Source organism: Natator depressus, chromosome 6 (genome assembly GCF_965152275.1).
Source record: "Natator depressus isolate rNatDep1 chromosome 6, rNatDep2.hap1, whole genome shotgun sequence".
Classification (NCBI taxonomy): Eukaryota; Metazoa; Chordata; order Testudines; family Cheloniidae; genus Natator; species Natator depressus.
In genome coordinates, this window is record NC_134239.1 from 59,658,673 (window position 1) to 59,684,137 (window position 25,465).

The 25,465-nt window shown below is 42.8% G+C and overlaps 1 protein-coding gene across 2 annotated transcripts in view; it reads left to right on the forward strand.

Annotated features, from left to right (window-relative positions):
* The first annotated feature begins 466 nt into the window (after positions 1-466).
* CSTPP1 (centriolar satellite-associated tubulin polyglutamylase complex regulator 1) overlaps positions 467-25,465 on the forward strand; it is a 146,913-nt gene continuing 121,914 nt past the window's right edge. The window contains exons 1-4 of one of the 2 annotated variants that reach the window (XM_074955390.1): positions 467-676; positions 9,895-10,069; positions 10,692-10,804; positions 22,652-22,754. In XM_074955390.1, the coding sequence (XP_074811491.1) occupies positions 22,675-22,754 (80 nt within the window). In that variant the 5' untranslated portion in view covers positions 467-676; positions 9,895-10,069; positions 10,692-10,804; positions 22,652-22,674. The remainder of the gene's footprint in view (positions 677-9,894; positions 10,070-10,691; positions 10,805-22,651; positions 22,755-25,465) is intronic. The other variant, XM_074955389.1, reaches the window with a different exon arrangement.

Below are 25,465 nucleotides of genomic sequence, written 5' to 3' on the forward strand. Positions count from 1 at the left end.
AAGGGTGACCAAGAGTTCCTGCTCTACTCTCTCTGAACGGGGCATGATGATACAGACCCCTTCATCAAGCCCCCGTTATTGGCCTCCCAGCTCCGGCACGCAGTGCCATTCTCTTCAGTCACAGCCTCCTCCCTCCCCTCATCGCCTAGCTCGGGCCCTGGCGGCGGCTGCTGCTGCCGCCGCTGCCGCTGCCCCAGGGGTGGCCAGAGCTGCGCGCGCTGTACAATCGTTGAGATCTGTCCCCGCCTTACAGCGTCTCCCGCACTGGGCTCGCGCCTGCGACACCCCGCTCAAAGCTTTCAGTTCCGCACATCTCGTGCCTGTCAATCAACCGGCACTGAGCGCAGCCCGCCCTTCGCTCCTCCAGCCCCTTTGTGGCTGTGTGCCCCGCCCTAGCGGGGCTGCCGGGATTGGCAGAGGGCGCTGGGCGGGGCAAGGAGAGGCCCCCTGAGGGGGCGATTGCCTGGTGTGAGGCTGATGCCTTTCCCTCCCCGCGGAACCTGAGTTGTGCGGGTCTGTTTCCAGCCGGGGCTATTTTCACGTCATGCCCCCTCCCCCCGTCCCCCGTGACGGCGGCTGGCGTCCTGGAAACGGACGGAGGCCGGGAAGGAGCGGCCGCGCGCTGGGAAGATGCTGAGCCCGGAACGCCTTTCGCTGCCGGGGCCCGAGTACCTGGGTAAGGGCAGCAGAGCAGGGAGGCTCTGAGCGCTACAGCCTCTGCCCCGTGTGTCAGGGGAGCTTGCGGGGCAGAGCGGGGAACCGGCCTCCCGGGCACAGGCCCCCCGGGAACCCCGTCGCCGGCGCCTCTGGGCAGGGCTCCCTGTGCCCGTGCGATGGGCTCTAGCCGGGCACGGCTCAGCCTTGCCTTCAGCGCTCGGTTCCCGGGGGCCTGGTGCGGTGGTGCTGGGTGTCTGGGACGGGCAGGGCAGAGAGAGTCTTTGTTCTGGGGGTTTTTGTTTTGTGGCTTCCTAGTTGGAGGGGCCGAGTTAAGGTGACCTCAGCTGTCTGTCGCTTTATGTTTGGGAAAGTAACCTAACTTCCAGGCTTTCTAGCCTGGAAAGTGAATAAGGAAGTGTTATTTACACCTTCTCATAACACACTAGTGGTCTGAACTAGTGGTCACCAAATGAAATTAATAGGCATCAGGTTTAAAACAAACAAAAGGAAGTATTTCTTCACAAGACAGACAGTCAGCCTGTGCAACTCCTTGCCAGAGGATGTTGTGAAGGCCAAGGCTATAACAGGATTCAAAAAGAACTAGATAAATTCATGGAGGATAGATCCATCAGTGGCTATTAGCCGGGATGGGCAGGTGACAATCCAGTTTGCTATAAACTGAGAATGGGTGACGGGATGGATCACTTGGTGATTACCTGTTCTGTTCATTTCCTCTGGGGTACCTGGGATTGGTCACTGTCGGAAGACAGGATACTGAACTAGATGGACCTTTGGTCTGACTCAGTATGGCTGTTCTTACATTATATTTGTGGTTTTGGTAAGTGTAAATGATGCTACTCATATGAGTAATCCCCCAAGATTTTGTTTGATAGTCACAACTTTCTTTCCAGCTAACCATGTTTTTTGTTTGTTGGTTGGTTTTTCATAAAGTATCATTTAAAAAAAATAGATGTAAGAAATGACCAGTGAAAGGAGACACTGTGGTGTGTGCAAGCTGAGTGTAGATGTAACTGGCATTTTTCTAAAGGTCCATCTTGTCCTCCAAGGCTAGAGTCTCTGAAACGCTCCGTTGTACCTGCTGCCTCCATCTTGGGAAGAGAGCTCCACTGGTGTGAGAGTATGGGGGCATTTGAAGCACACTGTTGATTTATCTATGGAAGTGGACTCTCGATAACTAGATGGGCTCTCTGCCCCCATTTCTTGAGTGTTCTTTGAAACCAGGAGTGCTCAGGGATCAAATATTTCTTTATCCCTGTAGGATACTCACTTTTTGGGTGACAAGATTGAGTAACAGAAGGTTTTATTGCTGGGAAAGAAAAACCACCAGTTTCTATTGATCTGTCAAGGAAGAGTCAAGAAACTCGATGTTGTGGTTCTGGGCATTTCTTGTTTATTTTTAAAAGTATGTACATTTCTTTGCCCTTGGGTGTAGCCCTTGGGTTACTGGCAGGATGCTGCTGCAGGCCACAGTTAAGGAAAATGTGGTCTAAATTCTTCTCTAAATTCAGTTATTTATTTTGTATGGTAAGTAACAATTTTTTTTTTCTGCTTTCATATTATGAAAAGGTGGAACATAAAATCCATACAGTCTATTGTATTTCTTTATCTACTTGCATACAGATTCCCTTCCTTTGCTCATTGTTGGTTCAAGTGTCTCCACATTGAAGTGGGAGCTGCAGGAGCTGGCAGACATGGCTTGAAAGAAACTTTCATCCACCACTGAAATGAAACTCAATAACATTCTTCTGTGATTCTCCCCTTGTCAAATATAACAGACTACAAATCTCCTGCAGCAACACTCTAAGGAACTGCTTTTTCTCTTTCCTCAGCTGTGGGTGTTGGTCCTCTCTAGATTGAGCCTACTATACTCTGTGGTACTGCTTAATGTTTCATTGGACTAAAGAGAAAAGGGTTCTGGCATCAGTGTGTTGAATGGAAATAACTATGGTAAAATAAAGTCAATGTATGACTTCACTTAATTATTAGAGAGAAGCTGGGATGAGAAAGACAAAAGGAGGTTGGAAAGTGTTGCCTAATGTTTGAATCCCTTACAACTTTTACATTCAGAACTCCTTGGCTTGCTGCCCCCAGATGGTTAGGGCTGTTCTGAAGTCAGGGTAACTTGTGTATAAGTAGCTATTGTGCTTGTTTGTCCAGAGTACAGAGGCTTCTTTTATACAAAACGGCAAGAATCTGAGTGATTTTTTTTTTTTTTGACCACTGGACCCATAATCATATTCCCTGCTTTGGCAAGTCACAAGGTATTGGCCCTTAACATCACAATCTTACATTTAAAAACAAATACAAAAACAGTTCTGACATGAATTTAGTAGTCTGTGGCCCCCTAATCACCAGCATGCCAAACATTTGCATAGTATGGATTGGATTCTATCCCTAGCAGTTCCCAAGGTAGCAACTGCTAAAATTGTGTTGGAACTGAACTGGGAGGAAAGTAGGATGGTAATTTTTTCGGACTTAAAATTATATCACGCTGTCTTGTGAGTACCCCAGGCTAGGTAGGAGCACATCAATTGCCATATTGGATTGGAGAATCTTGGTCCATCTAGTACAGTATCATATTTGCAACAGTGGACAGTACCAGATGCTTTGAGGAAGATACAAGAAACTCTGTGTAGGCAAATGTGGGATAATCTACATCCCTCTTCCCCTGGATGAATCTCTTTTTAACCCCTTATAGTAAGAGATGGACTTAACCCCTGAAATATGAAGTTTTATAGCCCTTCCAAAACTTTTTTTTAGTATTTTCTTTCATTACTTCATGTTCTTGTTACCCATATAATTATCCAGTCCTTCATTGAATCCTGCAAATTTCTTGGCCTCAACAATTTCCTGTGGCTGAGAGTTTCAAAGTCTAATGATATGTTGTGTGAAAAAGTATTTCCTTTATCAGATTTGAATGTGCCACCTTTTAGTTTGACTGTCCCTTTGCTTTTTGTATTATGCAAGAGGATGAATAGAAGTTCCTGATGTATGTTCTAAACACTATTCATTCGTTCTGTATGCTTTACCTTGTCCTTTCTTATTTATTTTCTCTCTGAAGTGAACAGTTCTAATCTTTTCAATCATTTTTCATATGAAATGTTTTCCATGTCCCTAATCATTCTCTTTGTTAGTCTCTCAACTCCCTCTCATATGGCAGTGACGTTTTTGAGCTAGGCTGACCAGTACTGAAAACAGTATTCCAGATGAGGCTGCTCTGTTGATTTATATAAAAATATTATATTTTCCATAGTAAACACCAAACTATTCCTTTTGTACCCTAACCTTTTGTGAGTTTTTTGACCACAACTGTGCGTTGAGCAGCAGTCTTTGCCAACAGCAATGCACGGGTCTTTTCCCTGACTAATTATAGTTAATTTAGAAACCTGTAAGGTAGCTCTAGTTTTTTCTCTCTAATGTATGTTGCTTGTATTATCCTTTCACTTTGCTTGGTAATGTCCTTTTGAAGTTCCTCACGGTCCTCTTTGCAGCTGATTAACCTAAATAATTTTGTGTCTTCTCCAGATTTTGCCAATTTACTCCCTTTTCTAGATTTTTAATATCTATAATTAATAGACTCATAGAGTTTAAAGACAAAAGGGACCATTAGATCCTTTAATCTGACCTCCTTTATATCACATGCTATTACAGACCCAACTGGGAGAAATGTAATGGGCCCAATAATTTGTGTTTGGCTAAAGCATATCTTCCAGAAGGCATCCAATCTTGATTAGAAGACATCAAGAGATGGAGAATCTACCAATTCCATTGGTAGTTTGTTCCAATTGTTAAAAATATGTGCCTAACTTCTAAGTTAATTTTTGTCAAGTGTCAGGGTCCAGTCACTGGTCCTTGTTGTGTTTTTCTCCACTAAATTAGTTCTTTAGTACTGGATATTTTCTTCCTTTGAAGGTGTTTATACACTGTAATCAAGTCACCTCTCAATCTTCTTTCTGATTGACCTCTTTAAGTCTCTCACTGTAAGACCTCTTTTGTAGCCCTCAAATCATTTTTGTGGCTCTTCTGCTCCCTCTCCAATTTTTGAACATCCTTTTTAAGATGTTGACACCAGAACTGTACACAGTATTCCAGTTATGGTCTCACAGATGCTGTATAAAGGGGTAAAATCACTCCCTACTCGGCACTCTCCTGTTTATACAACCAAGGATCTATTTAGCCCTTAATACCACAGCATTGTACAGGGTGCTTATTGAATTTCTTAAAAGAAAAGGAGTACTTATGGCACCTTAGAGACTAACCAATTTATTTGAGCATAAGCTTTCGTGAGCTACAGCTCACTTCATCGGATGCATACTGTGGAAAATACAGAAGATGTTTTTATACACACAAACCATGAAAAAATGGGTGATTATCACTACAAAAGGTTTTCTCTCCCCCCACCCCACTCTCCTGCTGGTAATAGCTTATCTAAAGTGATCACTCTCCTTACAATGTGTATGATAATCAAGGTGACTTCCCAGAAGTCACCTACTGCAGGACAGGCCTAACAAAGAAAATAACAGAACGCCACTAGCCGTCACCTTCAGCCCCCAACTAAAACCCCTCCAATGCATTATCAAGGATCTACAACCTATCCTGAAGGATGACCCAACACACTCACAAATCTTGGGAGACAGGCCAGTCCTTGCCTACAGACAGCCCCCCAACCTGAAGCGAATACTCACCAGCAACCACATACCACACAACAGAACCACTAACCCAGGAACCTATCCTTGCAACAAAGACCGTTGCCAACTGTGCCCACATATCTATTCAGGGGACACCATCACAGGGCCTAATAACATCAGCCACACTATCAGAGGCTCGTTCACCTGCAGATCTACCAATGTGATATATGCCATCATGTGCCAGCAATGCCCCTCTGCCATGTACATTGGTCATACTGGACAGTCTCTATGTAAAAGAATAAATGGACACAAATCAGATGTCAAGAATTATAACATTCATAAACCAGTCGGAAAACACTTCAATCTCTCTGGTCACGTGATTACAGACATGAAAGTTGTGATATTACAACAGAAAAATTTCAAATCCAGACTCCAGCGAGAGACTGCTGAATTGGAATTCATTTGCAAATTGGATACAATTAACTTAGGCTTGAATAGAGACTGGGAGTGGCTAAGTCATTATGCAAGGTAACCTATTTCCCCTTGTTTTTCCAACCCCCCCCCCCCCCCCCGGTCCCCTTCCTCAGATGTTCTTGTTAAACCCTGGATTTGTGCTGGAAATGGCCCACCTTGATTATCATACACATTGTAAGGAGAGTGATCACTTTACATAAGCTATTACCAGCAGGAGAGTGGGGTGGGGGGAAAGAAAACCTTTTGTAGTGATAATCACCCATTTTTTCATGGTTTGTGTGTATAAAAACATCTTCTGTATTTTCCACAGTATGCATCCGATGAAGTGAGCTGTAGCTCACGAAAGCTTATGCTCAAATAAATTGGTTAGTCTCTAAGGTGCCATAAGTACTCCTTTTCTTTTTGCAAATACAGACTAACACGGCTGTTACTCTGAAACCATTCAATTTCTTGTCCACTATGACCCCTAAATCCTTTTCATGTCAATGTTTTCCAGATACAGTTCCCCATTCTGTAGATATGACCTGCATACCTTATTCTTAGATGTCTGTCTCTGTCTTTGCCTTTGACTGTATTACAACACATTTTGTTTGAATGCGCCCAGTTTGCCAAGCAATCCAGATCACACTGTATGACTCCTCTGTCCTCTTCATTATTTATCACTCTGCCAGCCAGTCTTGATGTCATCTGCAAATTTATCAGTGGTGATTTTAAATTTACTTCCAGATTATTGATGAAAATGTCAAATAGCACTGGGCTTAGTACCAATGCTTGCAGAATCCCATTAAAAGCACTTCCATTCATGATGATTCCTCATTCTTTTGAGATCTGTCAGCTATCCAGTTCTTAACCCATTTAATATGTGCTCTATTTACATTGTGTAGTTGTAATTATTTAATCAGAAAGGTATGTGTTACTGAGGGTATGTCTTCACTACCTGCTGGATCGGCGGGCAGTGTCTAGACTAGACACGATAAATCGACCACCAAGCGCTCTCCCTTCGACTCCTGTACTCCAGTGCCACAAGAGACGCAGGCAGAATCAACGGGCGAGTGGCAGCAGTCGACTCACCGTGGTGGAGACACCACAGTAAGTCGATCTAAGTATGTTGACTTCAGCTACATTATTCATGTAGCTGAAGTAGCGTAACTTAGATCTATTTCCCCTCTTTCCCCCCCTCCCCCAGTGTAGACCAGGGCTAAGTCAAATGCCCTACAAAAGTCTAAATAATACTTTTACTTTTATCAACCAAATTTGTAATCTCCTCAAATAAGTCTTCTTTGAGAAGACCTTTTTTGTGTAACATCATCTTGACTTGCATTAATTCTATTTCTAACCTTTAATTCTTTTCAGTTGAATCCAATATCAGCTTTTCCATTATTTTGCATGGGTTTGATGTCAGGGTAAAAGATTTATAGTTACCCAGGTCTTATCTCACTGAATTTTTCCAAATATATTAGCACTTGTATTTAGCTCTGGTAACCTCATTTACAAGGTAGTGTGCCCCCACCCAAAAAAAACTCTTTAATTCCTCGGTTTAACAATACATTATTGGCACTGGAGGACCAAATATGGCTGGCACAGGACTTCGGTTGAATATAGCTTTCAGTACTTAGTTATTTCAGTCCTATTGGCTGTGCACTTAAGCACAGATAGATGTGTTTCTCATGTAACATGCATTAGCTCAATTGTGTGCCATAAATTGTTTGGGTTTTTTTGTTTGTTTGTTTTGCGGGTGTCTTCTGACATAGTTCTCTTACCTTTCAAAGGTTTAATGCTGCAGGAAAGCCCTCTCTTCAGCCAAAGAAATATGGATGTAGCTCCTACATCATCCAGAGGGATTCACTAGAACAGGGGTAGTCAATTATTTTTGTCAAGGTCCAAATTTCTTGGTCAAGGTCCAGATTCCAGAGAAAATAATAAAAAGTAAATAAAAAGTATTTCGGGGTCTGTTCAAAAGTGTCTGATGGTCTGGATTTGGTCTGTGGCCTGCCTACTGACTACCCTGCACTAGAGTGATGTGTGGTGCTTCCTCTCATTAGGGTACGCACATGTTATCTCTAAAGCGTTTGGAGCCTCTTCAGGTGTGGGAAGAAGTGACTGAACACTGATTCCTACTCACATGGAAGCTCATTGTGCTCTGAAGCCAGATTGCTGGTTTGTCACTTTGCTTTTGTCTCATTCAAAGTTTTCAATCTAAGCCCTTCTGGAGGGGATTTATAATTCTACTCCAAAGCGATCTTCTAAGATGAAACTTGGATAACAGATTTTTTTAAGAGTTAGCAGACTTTAATTAATTTTTTTAATGAGCTAGTGATTGTTGGACAAGTGTAGTTTTTACATAGGCTGCATGCATTAAAAATTGTGGGGGGGTGGAGAAGGTGTAAGAATCAATACCTATCCCTTTAAGGGGCACTTGAAAATGAAATAGTACTTAAAAAACCCCACAATTATTCTGAAATTACCAAATGTGCTTTTCGCAAAAGCTATTGACTGAGTTTTGTTTGCCTAGTAGAAACCTAGTACAAGTAAATAATGCTTTTTAGAAAGCACCTTTGAGCCTTTTTCTCTCTCTCTCTTTTTTTTTTTTTTGCATTGACCTAGCTGTGTAAAAGCCTAATTCTTTAGAGAAGATAACCTTTCTCCAGCCCTATTGTGTGTGTCAGGGTCTTGTTAATTCCATTATCTGGTTGTGAGATTACAGGTAATTGTGATTAAAAACAAACACGATTAGGTTTCTCTAATCTCATTCAGAAGTCAGGGCTGCCTGGAGCAACACAATCAGGTGTTCTTTGAAGAGAATCTGAGATCAGCCTGCTTTCTGCTTTTTTTCTCATCTGGGATAGGCGAGCTGCCTTTAAGCCCCCCACTGCAAACAGAATTCTGACAGGTCAAATGGGTGTCCAGAGCAGCATTATGTGCCATGTCTTTTGGTGTCTCAATGTTTTTTCATATTGAAGATAATTCTACCACGTCTATCTCATGTGCTAAGAGCAGTACAGTTTAAATGTGTATTCTAAACCTAAAGAGAAGTATAGCTGCTCGGAGTTAAATAGAAAGTAACAGGGAGAAAGAAAATAGGCATTTGGTATAGAGAAAAGTGATTTGAAATAAAGAGTGTTCAGTGAGTCTGACAGCCCCAGATGGCAGGAGTTGCAGATGGTAGTAAGGCTCTTGATCCAGTGATGGTGAGGTTGCGTAGAGGAGCAGAGGAGGTCAGAGCTCAATTAATGGGGATGGGTTTAGACTAGGGAGATGAGGTTTTCGTTTAAGTGTAAATGAGTCTGTGATGAATTTTGTAACAAGTAAGACATTTTAAAAACTGGATCCTGCAGTCAGTGAGAAGCAATTTGAAGTTGGGGATCAGGTCCTTTGGGTGTAGTTAACATTCTGTGACATTCTGTAGGGCTAAGACTCTGAGAAACCATAGAGGTGGTAACTATAGTCTTAATAAGTCCCTTCCAACCCTGACTTTTATGGTTCTGTAACTGATGGTTGTTTAATATTCTTTGTTTATAGCTGATAAAGCATGCCCCAAAGTCTGAGGAAGATGATTAGACATTTAGAATATTGTCTATGGCAGCTTCCAACTGTAGTGGAAGGCACTCATCTATTATAAAGGAGATTTAATGGATTGTAGCACTTTGTGATATATATATATATATATATATATATATATATATATATATATATATATATATATAATTTTTAATCCATTTTCCCTCTCCCACCCTCAAAGCTCTTTCCCTTCATCCTTAGCCAACTGCAGACATGTGAGAACATGAACCCTGTGCCAGGGGGAATCTGCACCTTGTAAAACATGGGCCTGTTTATTGCTAGACATACAGACCTCTCATGACAGAGCAGTGGTGAGGAAAGAGAACCAAGAAGTGATGAGGAGCGAGAATCTTTCTGCTCTAGGCATCCAGAGAGCCCCCAGACTCTTGTAGCACTGAAACTTTTTTCAGGGGAAAACTGCAGTTATGCAGCGTGTTTTCTGACAGCCAGGGCTCCACCTCCCTTCTACACAGTTTTTGGAGTATTTGGTTTGGGGATGTAGATATAATTTATTTTCTTTAACTGAAATATTTAGTTAATTATATTTGTGTTACAGATGCAACTAGAGACCTCAAATGAGATTGGGACAAATTGTACTATTCATGGTATAAACTCATAATAAAAGATGATTCCTGCCTGGAAGAGCTCACATTCTATATAGAAAAGACAAAGAGTGGGAGAAAGGAAATATTATCTCCATTTTACAGATGTGGAACTGAAATGCAAAGAGAGTAAGTGACTTGCCCAACGTTACATAGGAAGTCTATGATGGAGTTAGGAATTGAATCTGGGTCTCGAGTCCCAGTCCGATGCTTTAACCACACAGCCATCTTTCATCTCAGAGCTGTGGTTGTATTACTGGAACTACCATCCCAGCTGGAAAGGTATCAAGAGAAGCTTAAATATAGCTGCTACAATAAGGTCGGGGGGGTAGATGGAAACAGTTCCTTATTTTCATAATGAGAAAGAGATGTTTGCATTTCAATGGGCAGTTCTTTCCCTGTGCCTGCCCTATCTCCTTACTTATCCTCCTTTTGTAGAGAAATATGGGAGTCTGGAGAGTAATGGAGCTCTTGCATTACAATTTGAATCGGAATAGATAGGAGACAGGCACATTTGAAATATGTTGTTAGAACACAGTTCTCTATAACATAGTGGTAGGAAACTCCACACAGAAAGAGAAATAACAGCCAAACAGATGTTCCTCAGCTTAGAGCATGTGAACATCAATATGACTCTCATGCTCGTGTGTGTTTGACCATAAGAGAAGTCCTTCTGTCTTCTTGATAAAGTAAAACAAGAAATCTTCCCCTGAGAAGGTAAGCCCAATTTGATACTCTTTCCATGTTCTAGGTATGCTGTTACAAGCCTGGTGTCTTGGCTTTTTTGCTTCCTGCACCACTGCTAGAATTCTGGAGCAGGCCAAGCCAAAAGGACTTGACTCTGGAATTATTCTGCTTTGTTAGGTAACTATTTAGCTTACTTTATTTCTAAGGTTCCCATCATCTTAGTTCTGCCTCTACTTTTCAAATCCTGTCACTGTGCAACATAGTAAAAAGAAAAATCCCCCCCCCCTTTAATTCAGTGAATTTGGGGTACCTCTCTCTAGGGGCAGATGCCTGAGAGGGAATTTTCTGTTAAATGACCACGGTCACCTTAAAATTCACACGTTTGTATGAAAACTATTTACAGTAACTCCTCACTTAACGTTGTAGTTATGTTCCTGAAAAATGCAACTTTAAGCGAATCCAGTTTCCCCCTAAGTATTAATGTAAATGGGGGGGGGGATTAGGTTCCAGGGACATTTTTTTTTTTTTTTGCCAGTCAAAAGGCATTATATACATTTTAAACAAGCAATTTAATACAGGTATAAGTTTTAAACAATTTTAAAGAAACAATTTAATACTACAATCATCATGGAGTCAGAGTGGAAGAGGGTGGATTGTCTGGCTGCTCATCTTGCTGTTCTTGCTGAACTTTCTGAACTCGAAAAAACACCTCTAGAGATTTAATTGTTTTGCTTTCCTTTTTTTTTCTTGGTAAATTTCTTTATAGCAAGTCATTAGATGACTAACTCCCCTAATCACTTTGGAGCTGCGTTCCATGGCAGAATAGTCATCGCTTAGGATTTGCAAGCCAGCCTTAACCCGCCTCTTCTCTCCCCCCCACCGCCTCCTGCCCACAGTGTTCAGGAGGCAGGGGAGGGAGGGGGAGCCTGCGCGCCAAGTCCTTGCCCCCCCCCTCCGCCTCCTGAATGCCGCAAACCAGCTGATTGCTGCGGGCAGGAGGAGGGGGGAGCAGGGGGAAGGCGCTGATCCACAGGGTCTGCCAGTGGGCGTGAGGCGCTGGGGGGGGGGGCGTAGGGGATTTGGTAGGGGGGCTGCCAGCTGTGGACAAAGCAGGTAGCCAAACAACGTTATAGCGGAGCATTGCACAACTTTAAATGGAGCATGTTCTGTAATGGAGCAGGGACATAAGATCGAAACAACGTTAAGCGGGGAGTTACTGTACGTTCCATTGCTACTTGTAACATTTAAGGTTACTATAAATGAACGAGGTTAAAGGAAAATATTTTTCTCTTTTTCAGCCCATTTGTTTATACATTTGACTGCACTTTGTTCAGAGTCCGTTGTTTCCTCTGCATGATCTGTGACTTTCCCTTTTTGTGCTGGATTTTCACACAGCAATGTGGAAATAATTTTGTTTTTAAATAAGAAAATGTAATTGGCTAGATTTTATGATGGCTGTGACCCTTTTAAAAATAAACAAACCACCCCAAGCTAGTTAATGTAGAAGGCTGGACAGTAATTTTGTGTGTTTGTAGGAATGAGCGGTATTCATGAGGCAGTTCAGCTAGTACTCTACATTAATCAGCAGTACAAATTGGTGTCATGAGTATTATTTGTGATTGTAAAAGTGAGGGACTGGATAACATGGAGTGGCCAAAGTCAATTAAGAATGCAGACAGGCTTTCTGCAAGTTTAAACCACAACTTTTCCAGTGCCTGCCAAGCTTTACCTGCTGGCTGTATCCACCTCTGACCCCTTGCAGTCCTTGCTCTTTTGAGCGAAACTGTCAGTTTTGTCAAATCACGCACTGGCTTTGTCTTGTGGACAGACATTTGTCGGGGTCTAGATTGAGATGTTAAAACTTGTGTGATGTACATGTGATCTCCGATCTCTAGGGCTGAACAGTGGGTGCATTAATCCATTGTACCACTAAGCATCCCCTCCAGTTTATTCTTCTGGCAGGTATTTAAGTGAATGGTCTTCAATGTGCTGCTTCCTAAGGGAGTGGACTAATATTGATAGTGCTTTGACATAGCAGTGCACTTCGGAGGAGTCTCACCCCTGCCAGGTGCTATGCTACTGTCACATCAGAGGTGACCTGTTGGAGAGCATTAGACACTAAACTAAGAAGACACAGAGGCCGATCTGTGTGCAGGTTTGGAATAGAGTAAATGCTGTACTCTGTAATCGTTATGCTGTCTTATTGTAAGAATGTTTGTTCTAAGTAGTTCTCAAGACCAAGAAAAGTTTTGATTCTTAATTTAGACTGTTTGTCCCAAGTGGTTTTGAAATCCTTAGTGTTAAAAATATTTCACTGTTGGATTGTGTAGCCTTTCAGCAGCACATGCCGTGCATTGTAATGTTATCTGTGGTATGACCCCCTTGTACTGACACATTGTGCCACATGGTAGGGGAGCTTTGTTCCTTAACAGTAAATGCTATTAGGATTAATTAAAAAAAAAAAATTACTGTCAGAAAAATCATGAAGGGCTCTGAGTGGTGCATGCTATGAGGACAGTGGTTTAGTTTTTGGTTTAAGGCATGTCTGTCTCATTTAGGCTGCTCTATAGCGATGTTTAAAGTGGTTAAAAGAATATCTTGGAATGATTTACTGATGTTGAAAAGCTACAGAGACAATCTCAGTGGATAAAAAAGGATGATTTAAAAATCAAACACAAAAAACCCCCAATTTTTTAATTTAAATTGGATTTTTTATGTTAATTAAATACAGATTTATTTTAAAAAATAGACCTAATTAAAATAGGTTATTTTCAGTGTTCAGGCCTAAACTTACTATAAACGATTAAAATTAAATACAAAAACTGTTAAGCAGCACATGTTTGCCCAATTTTAAAGAAAGTCAAACCACTGAACTGGTGGAAGTCACTGGATAGAGTTTGTAGAAGTGCTAAACCAGTTTTTGACAGCAATAGCCTATTCTGCAGGTGGAGAAGGAAAATGTCTTCAATGACTAGTTCGTTAAAAGTGAAGAAACCAATTGTGAGTTGAAAAAGCAGAAAAGTTTGTATTCTAGTCTATTGAAAAAAACAGGCATGAAAGGGTGAGATCTACTAGGTCTAAAATCTTGAAAGACCTGTGCTAGAAACAATCAGCTCAATTCACTAACTATGCTACACTGTAAATAAATAAATCAGTTAATTTTAAATGCAAAATGTTGTGATAAACTTTTTCTTATGTATCCAGCACTTTTAAGGTAGTTTTAATTAATAAAAAATATAAAATGCTGATTTTGTGCATTTTAATTGAATTTGAATTCCATCCAAATAGAGCTTAACATAAATCACAAGTAAAAAATTAATAATATCTAGCAAATAAGAAATACAACCAGTCACCATTTTCTAATATAACACAAAATATAAAAGTTAAGAATCTGAATACATTAAATTAAGTTATAATTGCTTAAATGTGTATAGACATAGTATATTGTTGCTAACCAGAAATACCCAATTTAGTATAAAGGCTGTATTTAATTGCAAATCAACATGTTTTGATAGGTTCAATCTTGTCAGTTGGTATCCTTCTTTAGGAAAATAGCTAAAAAGCTATAAATAGCTAAAAAGTACAAATCAAAACACAATTAATAAAAATTGATTATTTACAACAAGATTTCATGCTTTTGGTGATTTAAATAATGGTTAAAATTGCATTGATTTTTAAACCAATCCATCCTGAAAACAGTTCGTACTCTGTAAAATGTGTGTGTGCATGCATGCATGCTCCTATTGCTGTGGCTCTTCTGTATGATAGTGCAAGAGAGCCTTGTTATGCTCTCAGCAGTTTGTTCTAAAATGTGGCTTGTCTAGGCATTGCTTCCTAGATATATGTTCTCCTATCTCTAGTTTATTTTGGAGAGTGTTATTTATCTATTTTAAGGTCCACTTTGCAATACTTCAAACATTAACTAACTCCCGATAGTTGAAACAGAAAAAAAATAGAGCAAGTTTTCTTACTCTGCATCAAATATTTATATTCTCAACACTTCAGTTAATAATGTGGCAAATAATGAACAAAGATCAGTTTGATAACCCAGTGCAGCTCACTCCTGACTCTCAGCATCCCTTGCTGTGCTGTAGCGGTGGACCCTCTGTCAAGAAAGGTCTGTGACTCATTTTTTTACTTATTATATTTTTTATTTTGTTTGAGAACAGGGAAATTCAGTGCAGAAAGAGAAGCTCCCTGTTAACACAGCATGAAGGTTGTGTATTTAAATGCATAAACTTGAAGAAATTAATTCTTGCAGCATGGTTAACTTGGTCACATTGCCCACATATTCTAAGGTACTTTAACAGTTCTCTGTCTAGATGCTTACATGACCTTCATCACCATAGTACCTGAGTGTCTATAGTAATACAAAATATTATGTGTGCAATGTGGCCAAGTGAAAGGTGCTGTGGGATTCTTCAAAATTTCCTGACTTTTTTTTTCATGCATTTAAATTCTCAGTCATGCTGTTTCATAACCATATGTATTTTTTGCACTGAATATCACTTTCTTTCCAAGTTGCTCAAGTATCAGATTTCCTTTTTACAATTGTAATCAACCCCACAGATCTCAGCATCAACAGCTAACATACTCAGACTGAAATACAGCTTCCATTTGTTTTAACAGCAGTATTTTTAGGCCTTTGTCTGCACAAAAAGGTGTGGTGGTGTGGGTGAGAAGAGTTAGACTGCGCCAAACTGAGGTTTCTGGAAAAGGCTATTATTTATAACCAGGTTAAAAACCCATCATGGAGTGGAGACCAGGACTAACCCATATCATTTTAACTGTAATAATCCAGTTTAATGCTATATTTGTGGCTGTCCAAACTATCGTAACCTGTTGGCCACCCCTAAATTCAACAGCCGTTGCTAAATTCTGAGTTGGTTAGAAGCCAAAGTGTATTAGTACCAGTCTTTGCTCATGAGCTCCTAAGGGGCACGCACACCAGGGCATGTAGAGGCTAGGCAAGTGAACCTGACACTAATGATATCATATGCAATATACGAAGTATATTCAGTATAAAAAGCCATCCTCCTTGGGAGGAGAAAGAAAGGGTTGAATTTGGAGGAGCAGTATTATGTATAGAGCTAATGCTTGTACAGAAATTGTATATTAATGTGGAAGTGTCACACAGCTATTAAGTCTCTATTAAGATTATTTGTGCAAAGTTGTCAAGAATGTGGCTAATAAGTACATCCTGAGCTTAACATCTGGACTTCAGTTATATCATATTTGGATCCAGAAGACTCCAGTGTAAAATTGCCTTGACCCATCAAATTTTCGTCTTTCCACCAAAGCTGTTCAATAGCTTGTCAGTGTGACCAGGTGCTCAGCATACAGGGACATTGTGTAAACTTATTTTGGGCAGTTAAATGATGTGTTTTAGGAAGGAATTGAACCATTAACTATCAGCTTGGGCAGACTTTGTCTAAATGGGGGATCCAAGTTCCATAGCTTTGATTTGGTGATGGTTGTCCTGCATAACCTCCTTTTCTCTGATGCTGTTTTGCTGGCTCTTATCAACCTGGTATATTTTTAGCTTCCTGCTAGTCCTTAATTCACTCCCTCTTTTTAAGTGTGATATTAAGTTCAGTTTCTGGATCAGACGGAGGTGGGCAGATTCTCAATAAAGTTGATTTGTAACTCTCCCCAGACTCTGTCAGGAGTAAAGAGACAGATTCTAGATAACAAAATATGATGGAGTGTTGAGGCATATGAATGTGTGTTGGTGGGTACTGTGTCTCTTTCAAAGAAGAAAGATGCGGGCTCTTTCTTAGTGCTGGTTACAACTAGAGAGCTTGTGGGTTGGGTTTGATTCCCTGATCCTGATCTCTCTCCATAGGTGCTGGAACTAGGGGTGCTGCCTCACCCTCTGGGTTGAAGTGGTTTCCATCGTATATAGGATTTACAATTTGGTACAATGGCTCTTAGCACCTGCATTATACAAACTGTTCCAGTGTCACTGTCTCGCTCCCTGGGTTGTCAAGGCAGAATGAATTCTGCATCTGGGAGGCAGAGGTGTAGAGAGTGCCTCATTTTGCTCTGCAGTGTGCTGTCTGGAAACCCCATCTTGCTATCTTTTGGGACAATCCCAGGGATATTGGGGATACTAAAATGCTTTCCCCAAACTGCTTGTGTGATGCCCTCAAACAATGAAAGACTTAGTATTAGGGGTGAGGGGAGAAAACTAGCCAGTAAGCCTCCTGCTTGAAAGCTGCAGGGTGCTAGAGTTCCAGTAGGGAGGAAATGGGTCTCTGAGGGTAGTGGTAGCAAAGTAGCATCATTTTCTAGTGGACTGGGCCTATATGAATTGTAATATGGACAAATTTATGAAGAGCTGGACAAATTTATGAATGCAATTGTATGATTGGGTAGCTTGTGATGGTAGAGAGGCAGGCTCAGCAGCCAGTTTGTCTCATTGTCAGTTTGTCTTGTGTTCCTAAAAGTTCATGCTTCAGAGTTCAGCTGGCTACCAAACTAGATGATCTGGTGTCCCTTGCCACATTAAACACTGACTCTGCCATTGACTCACTGTCTGTCTGACTTTACATTACTAAGCCTATCTGTGCTCCAGTTTCTTCATCTACAGAGCAGATCTATTCCTTGCTATAGAATTGTGCTCCAGAATCTTTTAATTTTATTCATTATGTGTATATATATATGTGACAGGTTGGACAACCCCGCCCTGTGATGGCACCTGATGTACTGGGGTTTCCCTGAGCCCCTCCTGCTCCACTAGCCTGGATTCCTTCTCCCTGTTTTGCTGAATTAGGCTCTCCGGCCTCTTGCAGTACACGCACACAGGTAGGGCCACACCCAGACGCAGATTGAAGTCAGCTCTGTGTGAGAGGATTCACCCAGCACTCATGTGCTCACCTCTTTTGGTGAATAAACCCAAAATAATAGTGTCTTGCGCTGCACAGTGCAAGCTCATAAAAATTTGCCCTTTCCCTCAATGTGAAGAGAAATAAGCACAACTTCTCCCCCCCCCCACTCCCAGTTAGAAATTGCACAAACTGGGTTTAATAATAAACAAAACAAATTTATTAACTATAAAAGGCAGATTTTAAATGATTATAAGGGATAGCAAACAGAACAAAGCAGATTACTGAGCAAATAAAACAAAACACACTTACTAAGCTTAAGATCTTTAAGAGACTGGTTTCAAGAAGTAATTTCTCATCCTAAATGTTATTTTAGGCAAGTTGCAGAGTTTCTGTAGCTTAGAGTTCCCTTTTATTTCTTCTTAGAGACTGGACCCCTGTCTCAGTCTGGACTCACCTCTGCCTTTCCCCTCAGGTTAATTCATTTTGTCCCTTCAGCTACTTTCAGTAGTCCTTCTTGGGTAGGCAGTGGAGGAGAGTCCAGATTAACCCCCTCCCCAGCCTTAACAGGGATTTACCTACGGTGGGAAACCTTTGTTTGATCCCCAACCCTCTACAGAGGAAAAGTACCAGCAGTGTCCAAGGTGGTATTTTGTATCCGGTGATCTTATCACCTGACCTGGAGTATCTCAGCTACATCTCTTAGGAAGGAGAGAGACTAGTATCATCATAGTCTTATAGTTTTTTCCTAATGGCCTATCAAGCCTGTGATGGCCAGTTATCTGGTGGGTGTCTCCCAAATACTCACACGGTTATAATTGTTACATAGTTGATATTCACAACTTTAAATACAAAAATGATACATTCATACAAATTGGATAATCACATTCGGTAATTCATAACCTTTCCAATGATACCTTACAAGACCCATCTTATATAAAAGATACCTTAGGCCATATTCATATCATAATCCTATTTCTGTGAAGACTATGGGGTGTAACATCACAATATGTTTCTAGCCCTTGTGATTGCTGAGAGAACCTTGAATATGAGGGCAGTGTAAATTGATGCAGTATTACCTGTCTGATTTTTCAAAGAGCCTGAAACAACAGTCCTAAGAGGTGTGAACTGTCCCATTCATCTCAAACAGGGCCTCATGGGACTCCATAATCCTGTGCTTGTAGAAACTGGTGAACCTTTAAGATGGAAAATTCAGCATTTTTACCATGGAAATCACTATTTTGCTACTTCCAGGAACCTGGCATTTTGTTTTATCTCCCTGTCCTGCTAGGACCTGCTTACAATTGCATCTTGCTCTCCAGTTTTCCCCCCACAAGAAGGAGTTAATTGGATTACAGTGCAAGCACCCCACATTGTTCTGTGGAGCCAGGCAGCAGCAGGTCAGGGAGCCAGAGCTAGAGTCCAGTTTGCAGCCAGAAAGCTGTGGGAACTGGTAGCATAGGCTGGTGAGCTGGGTAACCTGGAAAAAAGCACAGCAGCTGGGGTGTGAGGGAGATGAATCTCAAAAACAGACCACAAGCACCCTCCATCCCCTTCCCTGGCACACGTGGGGAGAAGAAGGTGCTGTGCTAGGGCACTTGGACAATATTCTTGGAGTCAAATCGCCTGAAGAGCGTAGCAAAAAATCTCCTCTCCAGAAAGAACCGTTGATTAATTTTATGTCCGAGACTGTTTTCAGCATTGAGCCATTTGTAGCTCTATGTGTTTGTGAGGAGATGGGGAATGGGAGGCAATTTAGTGTATCATCATGAAACAACTTTCACCTGGAATTTAAAAGTTGTTGCCATATACTCTAGGGCTTCTTGCTATGGAACTTGGTCTCATTGCACCATGGAGTATAGGGGGCCCTGATAATACCTACAAAGCTCATGAGGGTTTAGGTGTGGGTGGTGGGAATTAACTAATATTTGTGTGGTACTCTGACAAGGGAAAATGTGATAGTGTCTGAGAAGATGGTCTCTGAGCATAGCATGAGCCACATACTGAAGAGGGAGGAATGGGATGGGATAGAATGAAAAACAGTCTTTCCCAGTTGCTGTTATCTTAAGAGGGTGACTGAGCTGCACGGACTCATTCCTCCCTCAGGGGACGCAGGTGCGCAGAGTTATTTTCTTTAATCACTCACATAAATTAAAGTGTGTTCCTTTGCATTAAAATAATTAAATAAAGTTACGCCCTGTATCTTTTATTGCCAGATAAGATCTTTGAACCTTTGGCTTACCATCTTGCTATCAGCTGCAAGGTATTTTTCAGGGTATGCTTAACCCATTCTGCCATTGTAATGAATGTGAAAAGTATTATAGGCAGAGAAATCCCCTGACAGCAGTTAGTGCTAGTGTGAACTTTTAATCATTGTGCCCATTCGGGATGTTTTCCAGGCCTCTTTTGAGCTCCACCTACCCCACACCAAGATGAAATGTACCGAGTACGGATGGGGCATGAATTTGGGTTTAAATGGCTTGCAGAACTCTGATGTGTTTCTAAAGCAGATTGGTTGCTGGTAAAGGAGTGATGCAATTGAGTCTGGAATAGTCTGCAGTGTTCTGTCTGGAAACTCCATCTTGCTATCGTTTCGCTAGAAGGAAGGCGGCTGCAATGGGGCCCTGAGAGTGATGAAGGGAAAAATGGGAACTGTCATTGGGACAATCCCAAGGATATTGGGGATACTAAAATGCTTTCCCCAAACTGCTTGTGTGATGCCCTCAAACAATGAAAGACTTAGTATTAGGGGTGAGGGGAGAAAACTAGCCAGTAAGCCTCCTGCTTGAAAGCTGCAGGGTGCTAGAGTTCCAGTAGGGAGGAAATGGGTCTCTGAGGGTAGTGGTAGCAAAGTAGCATCATGGTAAAGAGCAAGCACAGCATCTGCCATCCCTACCCTGAGGATATTTTCCTGCTCTTTTCAGGACAGGCTGCTACTTGCAGTAGTTCTGTAATGTACTTGTTTGGGACAGGGGTGTATGCACTGGGAACAGGGTTCGTGTGCACTTTAGGTTGGGAATGGTTCTCTTTTGTTTGTTGTGGTTTGTCTCCTTTGTTGTGGTTTGTCTCCTGATTGTTGAACTCCTGGATTTGGCAACCCTTCCTCTTGCTAGGTGGAGCATCAGCCCAGACTTTTTGCTGCTTTGATTCATTTCAAGCCAACATCAAAGAGGCCACGCTATTTCCTTTTGGTATCTGCACTGCCTGTGCTCTCCCTGCCCTTTTGTGGAAGCAGTGAGATGGTTAATGTATTGTACCAAGTTGTCCCTGCCCCCAGTGCTTATCACAAACAAGTAGCATTCTTTTGTTAGATAATGACAGATCCCACACTCCTGTCAAGCTGTGTAGATATCACCCAGCGCTGCACCCAATTCCCTACCTGCCATCCTGAAAACATCCCTTTTGGTGCTTTCAGGAGGACAGAAGTGCTTTGATTTGTGTCTTCCAGAAAATGTTTTCTACAGACCAGCATTTAAAACAATGCACAGTCCCTGAAAGGTGAGGTGGGAGGACCTTGGTAAGGTCTGCAGCAACCCTACTAGACTCCTACCAGTATGGTATTCGTAATCTGTGTAAGGAAGGTTGTTGCAATACAGGGCAGAGAAGAGGAATTCAGGGCTTCTAGAGGGTCCCTACCAGGCATTTCATGTTGCATGGTTTCAAAACTGGCGGTGCTGCAACCCTCATCTGCCCCCTTCATCTCCAAAACCTAGAAAGATTAAAGAAGGACCACCAGTACATAAACGAGTAACTCTGTGTAGCCAGAGGGGAGAAGTAGCATTCAAGTCAGATATTTCACCAGTCATACTTATTCCCCTGAAGGAATTATGCGCTACTGTGTGTGCGCAGAATTCATGCCCCCGCTTATTTCTTTGCTTCCCCACAGAAAAATGACTTTCTGACAGGGAAGCAAAGGGAAGCTGCAGAAGCAGTCACACACCACTCCCTAGCTGCACGGTACATTGCTTCAGGCATCCGGAGCAGCCAGCAGAGAGGTAAATCACTGCAGGGCTGCGGACACCCAGCCAGTGGCTCCTACACTGAACCAGGATCCGCTGCTAGTCCCAGCTGGGCTGGAGGCAGGCGAGGACGGGACTTCCCCAATCCCCTGAAAGGAGTGGTTGGGCCTGTGTTAGACCCACCTGAAGAAGCCTCCCCCAGCTGCAGGAAGCTCAGCATCTTCCCCTGTTTCCTGCCCCCCACCGCTCTTCAGCTGCTCCCCCATCCACCCAACCCTCACACATCCAGACCTCCCATACCCAGACACCCCTGCCAAGCCTCACCCTGTACACCCAGAACCGCCCTAGCCCTCCATACCCAAACCCCACCCCATTGAACCTCAACCCCTTAATCTGGAGCCCCCTGCACCCAGACCCCCTGCCTCTGGACCCCTGCACCCAGACCATCCCCCCACTGAGTTCCCTGCACTCAGACCCCCACCCCACCAAGCCCCACTTCCCCAGCACTCAGACTCCCCCTGCTGAGACCCCAGCACCCAGACCCCTCTGCTGAGCCCCAATCACTTTCACCTGGAAGCGCCTGCAGAGTCCCATTGTCCCTGCACCTGGACCCCCTACCCCCCAATGAGCCTCTGTGCATTCAGATCCTCCCACACCTAGACCCCCCACTGAGCTGCCTGCACCCAGATTGTCCCACACAGAATCCTCTCACCCCACACCTGGATCCCCCCGCACTGAGCCCCTCCACACTTGGATTCTGCCTGGTTAAGCCTCCCTGCCCCACACTTGGTGCACTTGGCACAGAGGGGCAGAGCCCCAGGGTGTTTCTGGGGCAGGCCCAGGCCTTGTGCTGTGTCAGGGTTGAGTGTAGCCTCACCACTGAGTCCGTGTCCCGGCAGTAGAGAGGCTGCAGGGTGATCTCTCTCCTTCGTGGAGCCAGTGGCCTGTGCTCCACTGTCATGCTGGAGCCTCTGCGTTTATTTACTGAAAAATAAAACTTGCAGAATCTCAAAATATTGTGTGCAGAATTTTTAATTTTTTTATGCAGAACTTTTACTTTTTTGGCACAATGCCCTCAGGAGAAATACTTAACAGAATGAGAACCTCTGCTTGTCTCTCTCTACGCGATGAGAACAAGTGCTAATAGTCAGGCAAGGATGAACACTAATAGCCTGGCCTGGCTCTGGGCTTTGCAAGCCCCTTGTATTCTAATCTCTCTCTTGCTCTTTTGTTTGTAGCTCAGAGACATGTCCTCACGTACATGGAGGATGCAGTGAGCCAGCTGCTGGAGAACAGAGAAGATATTAGTCAGTATGGCATTGCCAGATTCTTCACTGAATAGTAAGTATATCAGGAGTCTGCCAATAGGACCACCCTGGGGGAGGCTCTTGGAAGCAGGCAGGGTACATGGAGAATGGAACTGGATACATGCTGATTATGTTGTGGCAGTGAATATTGGAGTTGAGTAGGTTAGCCAAGGGCTGCCTGAGCATGTTTCAGAGACGTGCTTATTCAGGACAATGGGTCAAATTCAGACCTGATTTAAAAGCGGGGCAACTCCTGTTGGCTTCACCAGTTGTGCTTACTTATTCTGAGGCTGAATTTGGCCCAGATAGGGCTTCTATTCTCTGTCTTACTACTGTATCTGGGTCATCATATAATATCTTTGATAGTAATTTATTTTTTAAATTCATGCTCTCATTCACAGACAGGGAAAAAGGGGAAGTCTCTAGTTGTACCAGCAGTACACTCTTTCCCATTGAAGACTGTAGTGGGACTGGGCAGATGTTCTGAAAGAAAATGGGTTGGGACAGAGAGAGGAAGGTTGCATCTTAATATCTTGAGACTGACTCTTGCTGAGCTGCTAAGCCAGGCTCCAGGCCCTCTTCTTCTTCATAGTCCCAAACAGAGCAGATGGGATATGTGACATATTGCAAGGTCTCTTTGTATAGTAGCTTTCTTTAGTAGATGGATCTGTGGTAAGAGGAGTGGTTCCCTGTGATACCTCATCCCTCTGGTGCCCATCAGTGTCCTTGCTAATGTGCTCACTTTATGCTCCTCTCTCTGTGAATTATCCATTTTGCTGTTAAGTCTTGTCCCAGCTATTCTTTTTGTTTTATAAAAAGAAAAGGAGGACTTGTGGCACCTTAGAGACTAACCAATTTATTTGAGCATAAGCTTTCGTGAGCTACAGATCACTTCATCAGATGCATAAATTTGTTAGTCTCTAAGGTGCCACAAGTCCTCCTTTTCTTTTTGCGGATACAGACTAACATGGCTGCTACTCTGAAACCCCTTTGTTTTGTGTCTGTGATGGGGAATACAAACCCCACTCTGGGCAGCCAGGGGTTAAGGAACTGCTCTGGGCTCAGACAGCCCCAGCCTGCATATCTGTAGGAAATGCTCTAACTGGAGGAGGAGTTAAAAGGCAGGGGAGCAGCTCATTTGGTGGCAGACCAGGGAAGAGAGTAGACCTGCAACCCCAGCATAGGAGAGCTGAGGGAAAGGCAGAATCTCTCCCGAAGACAACTGCCTGAGGGGATGACCTGCTACAGAGACAGCCTGAGAGGGAAGCAGTCCCCCCTCCCTCTCATATGGACTCAGAGTTTTGTTAATTCCTCTTTACTTTGTTTGGACTACCCCAGCAGGGGAAATCCCTAGGCCTGAGCTGGCCCAGGAGGGTGGGCCATAGTTCAGAAGGAGGCAGTTGCTGCCTGAGAGAGGAAGAGAGCTACCATAGTACATGCTACCTCCAGGGGTGCCTTGTGATGAGAGAATGCCCTTCATGCCGCCTTAACCCAGACAACGACTTTGGGACAGTTGCAGGGGGGTGATAGGAAGTGGCCCAGGGAGAGCAGCCTTAAGCAGCCCCTGGCTCAGATCACTGATAGCCCTCAAAGGGCTGTGGGTTGGAGCCTCATGGAGTGGGCTTGGGCTCGGGCTCTCCTAGCAACATCCTCCCTGCAGGTCACGGGCATAACCCCTGACCACTAGGCAAAGCTACCAACTAACCTCCAAGCGAGGACCATCACAGTCTGGTTCTTGTAAAGCTCCCTTTATTTGCTTGGCATGCTGTTGCCTGGCTCTTCCAGACCCAATAACCATTATATATGGCTCAGCGTAGCCACAATGGTGATGATCACTGATCTCAAGAGACCCCAGAAACCCAGATTAGGAGGAAGAAGGTGAGGGGCTGCACCAAAATCTCTGCATTTGTAGAACATTCACCTTTCAAACGTAACAGCTTTATTCTGTAGAGAACCTTTTGTACAAACTGTCTCGGAACATACATCCCACAGCAACACAATACAAATGTGGGTTTGATTCATAAGGATGCCTCCTTGTAGTATAGGCTGATGTGTTCTGGTGGTATAGATCACTGCTAACTGTGTTCTGATTGGCTAGACAGCAGTTACAAGCTTCCCTGTTTTGGCCAAGATCAGTGTCAATTCAGAAACCTCAATCAAAATCACATAATTGATTTGGACAGCAGAGCTCCTCTGTCTCAGACATTGTCCAATACCAGATGCCTCAGATAGAAATGTAAAATACTGCATGGTGGATTATTATAAAATAACCTGCCTGTAGGGTAAATTTATTTCTAACACATATCATCTTGTAGTTGATTTATGCTCTGAAGCATATGGATTTATATCGCTTTATAAAATTATCTTTCATAACATAACTGCGGGTGGTCTCCTTATCCATGTAGCGGCCAGCCCTCTTTTGGAATTGTATTTAGCTTATAGCTTCAGTGATATATAATAGCAGTGAGTTCTGCAGGTAGATTATACACTCACTGCAATCATCCTACTAGTAATTACTGTATTTATAAAGCACCCTACCCAGGTGGCCTACATATAAAAACATATACAATTCAATAAAAACATAGGTGATCCTTAAAAGTCGAGCCTCTTAAAAATTGAAGTAAAACTAACCGAGATGTAGCAAAATGCAAGATTAAAGGGGACAAAGAGATGTGCATGGAAGATAATATGTGTCATGTTGATTCCATATTTATAAAGACACCTAGGAAAGAAGATTTCAAGATG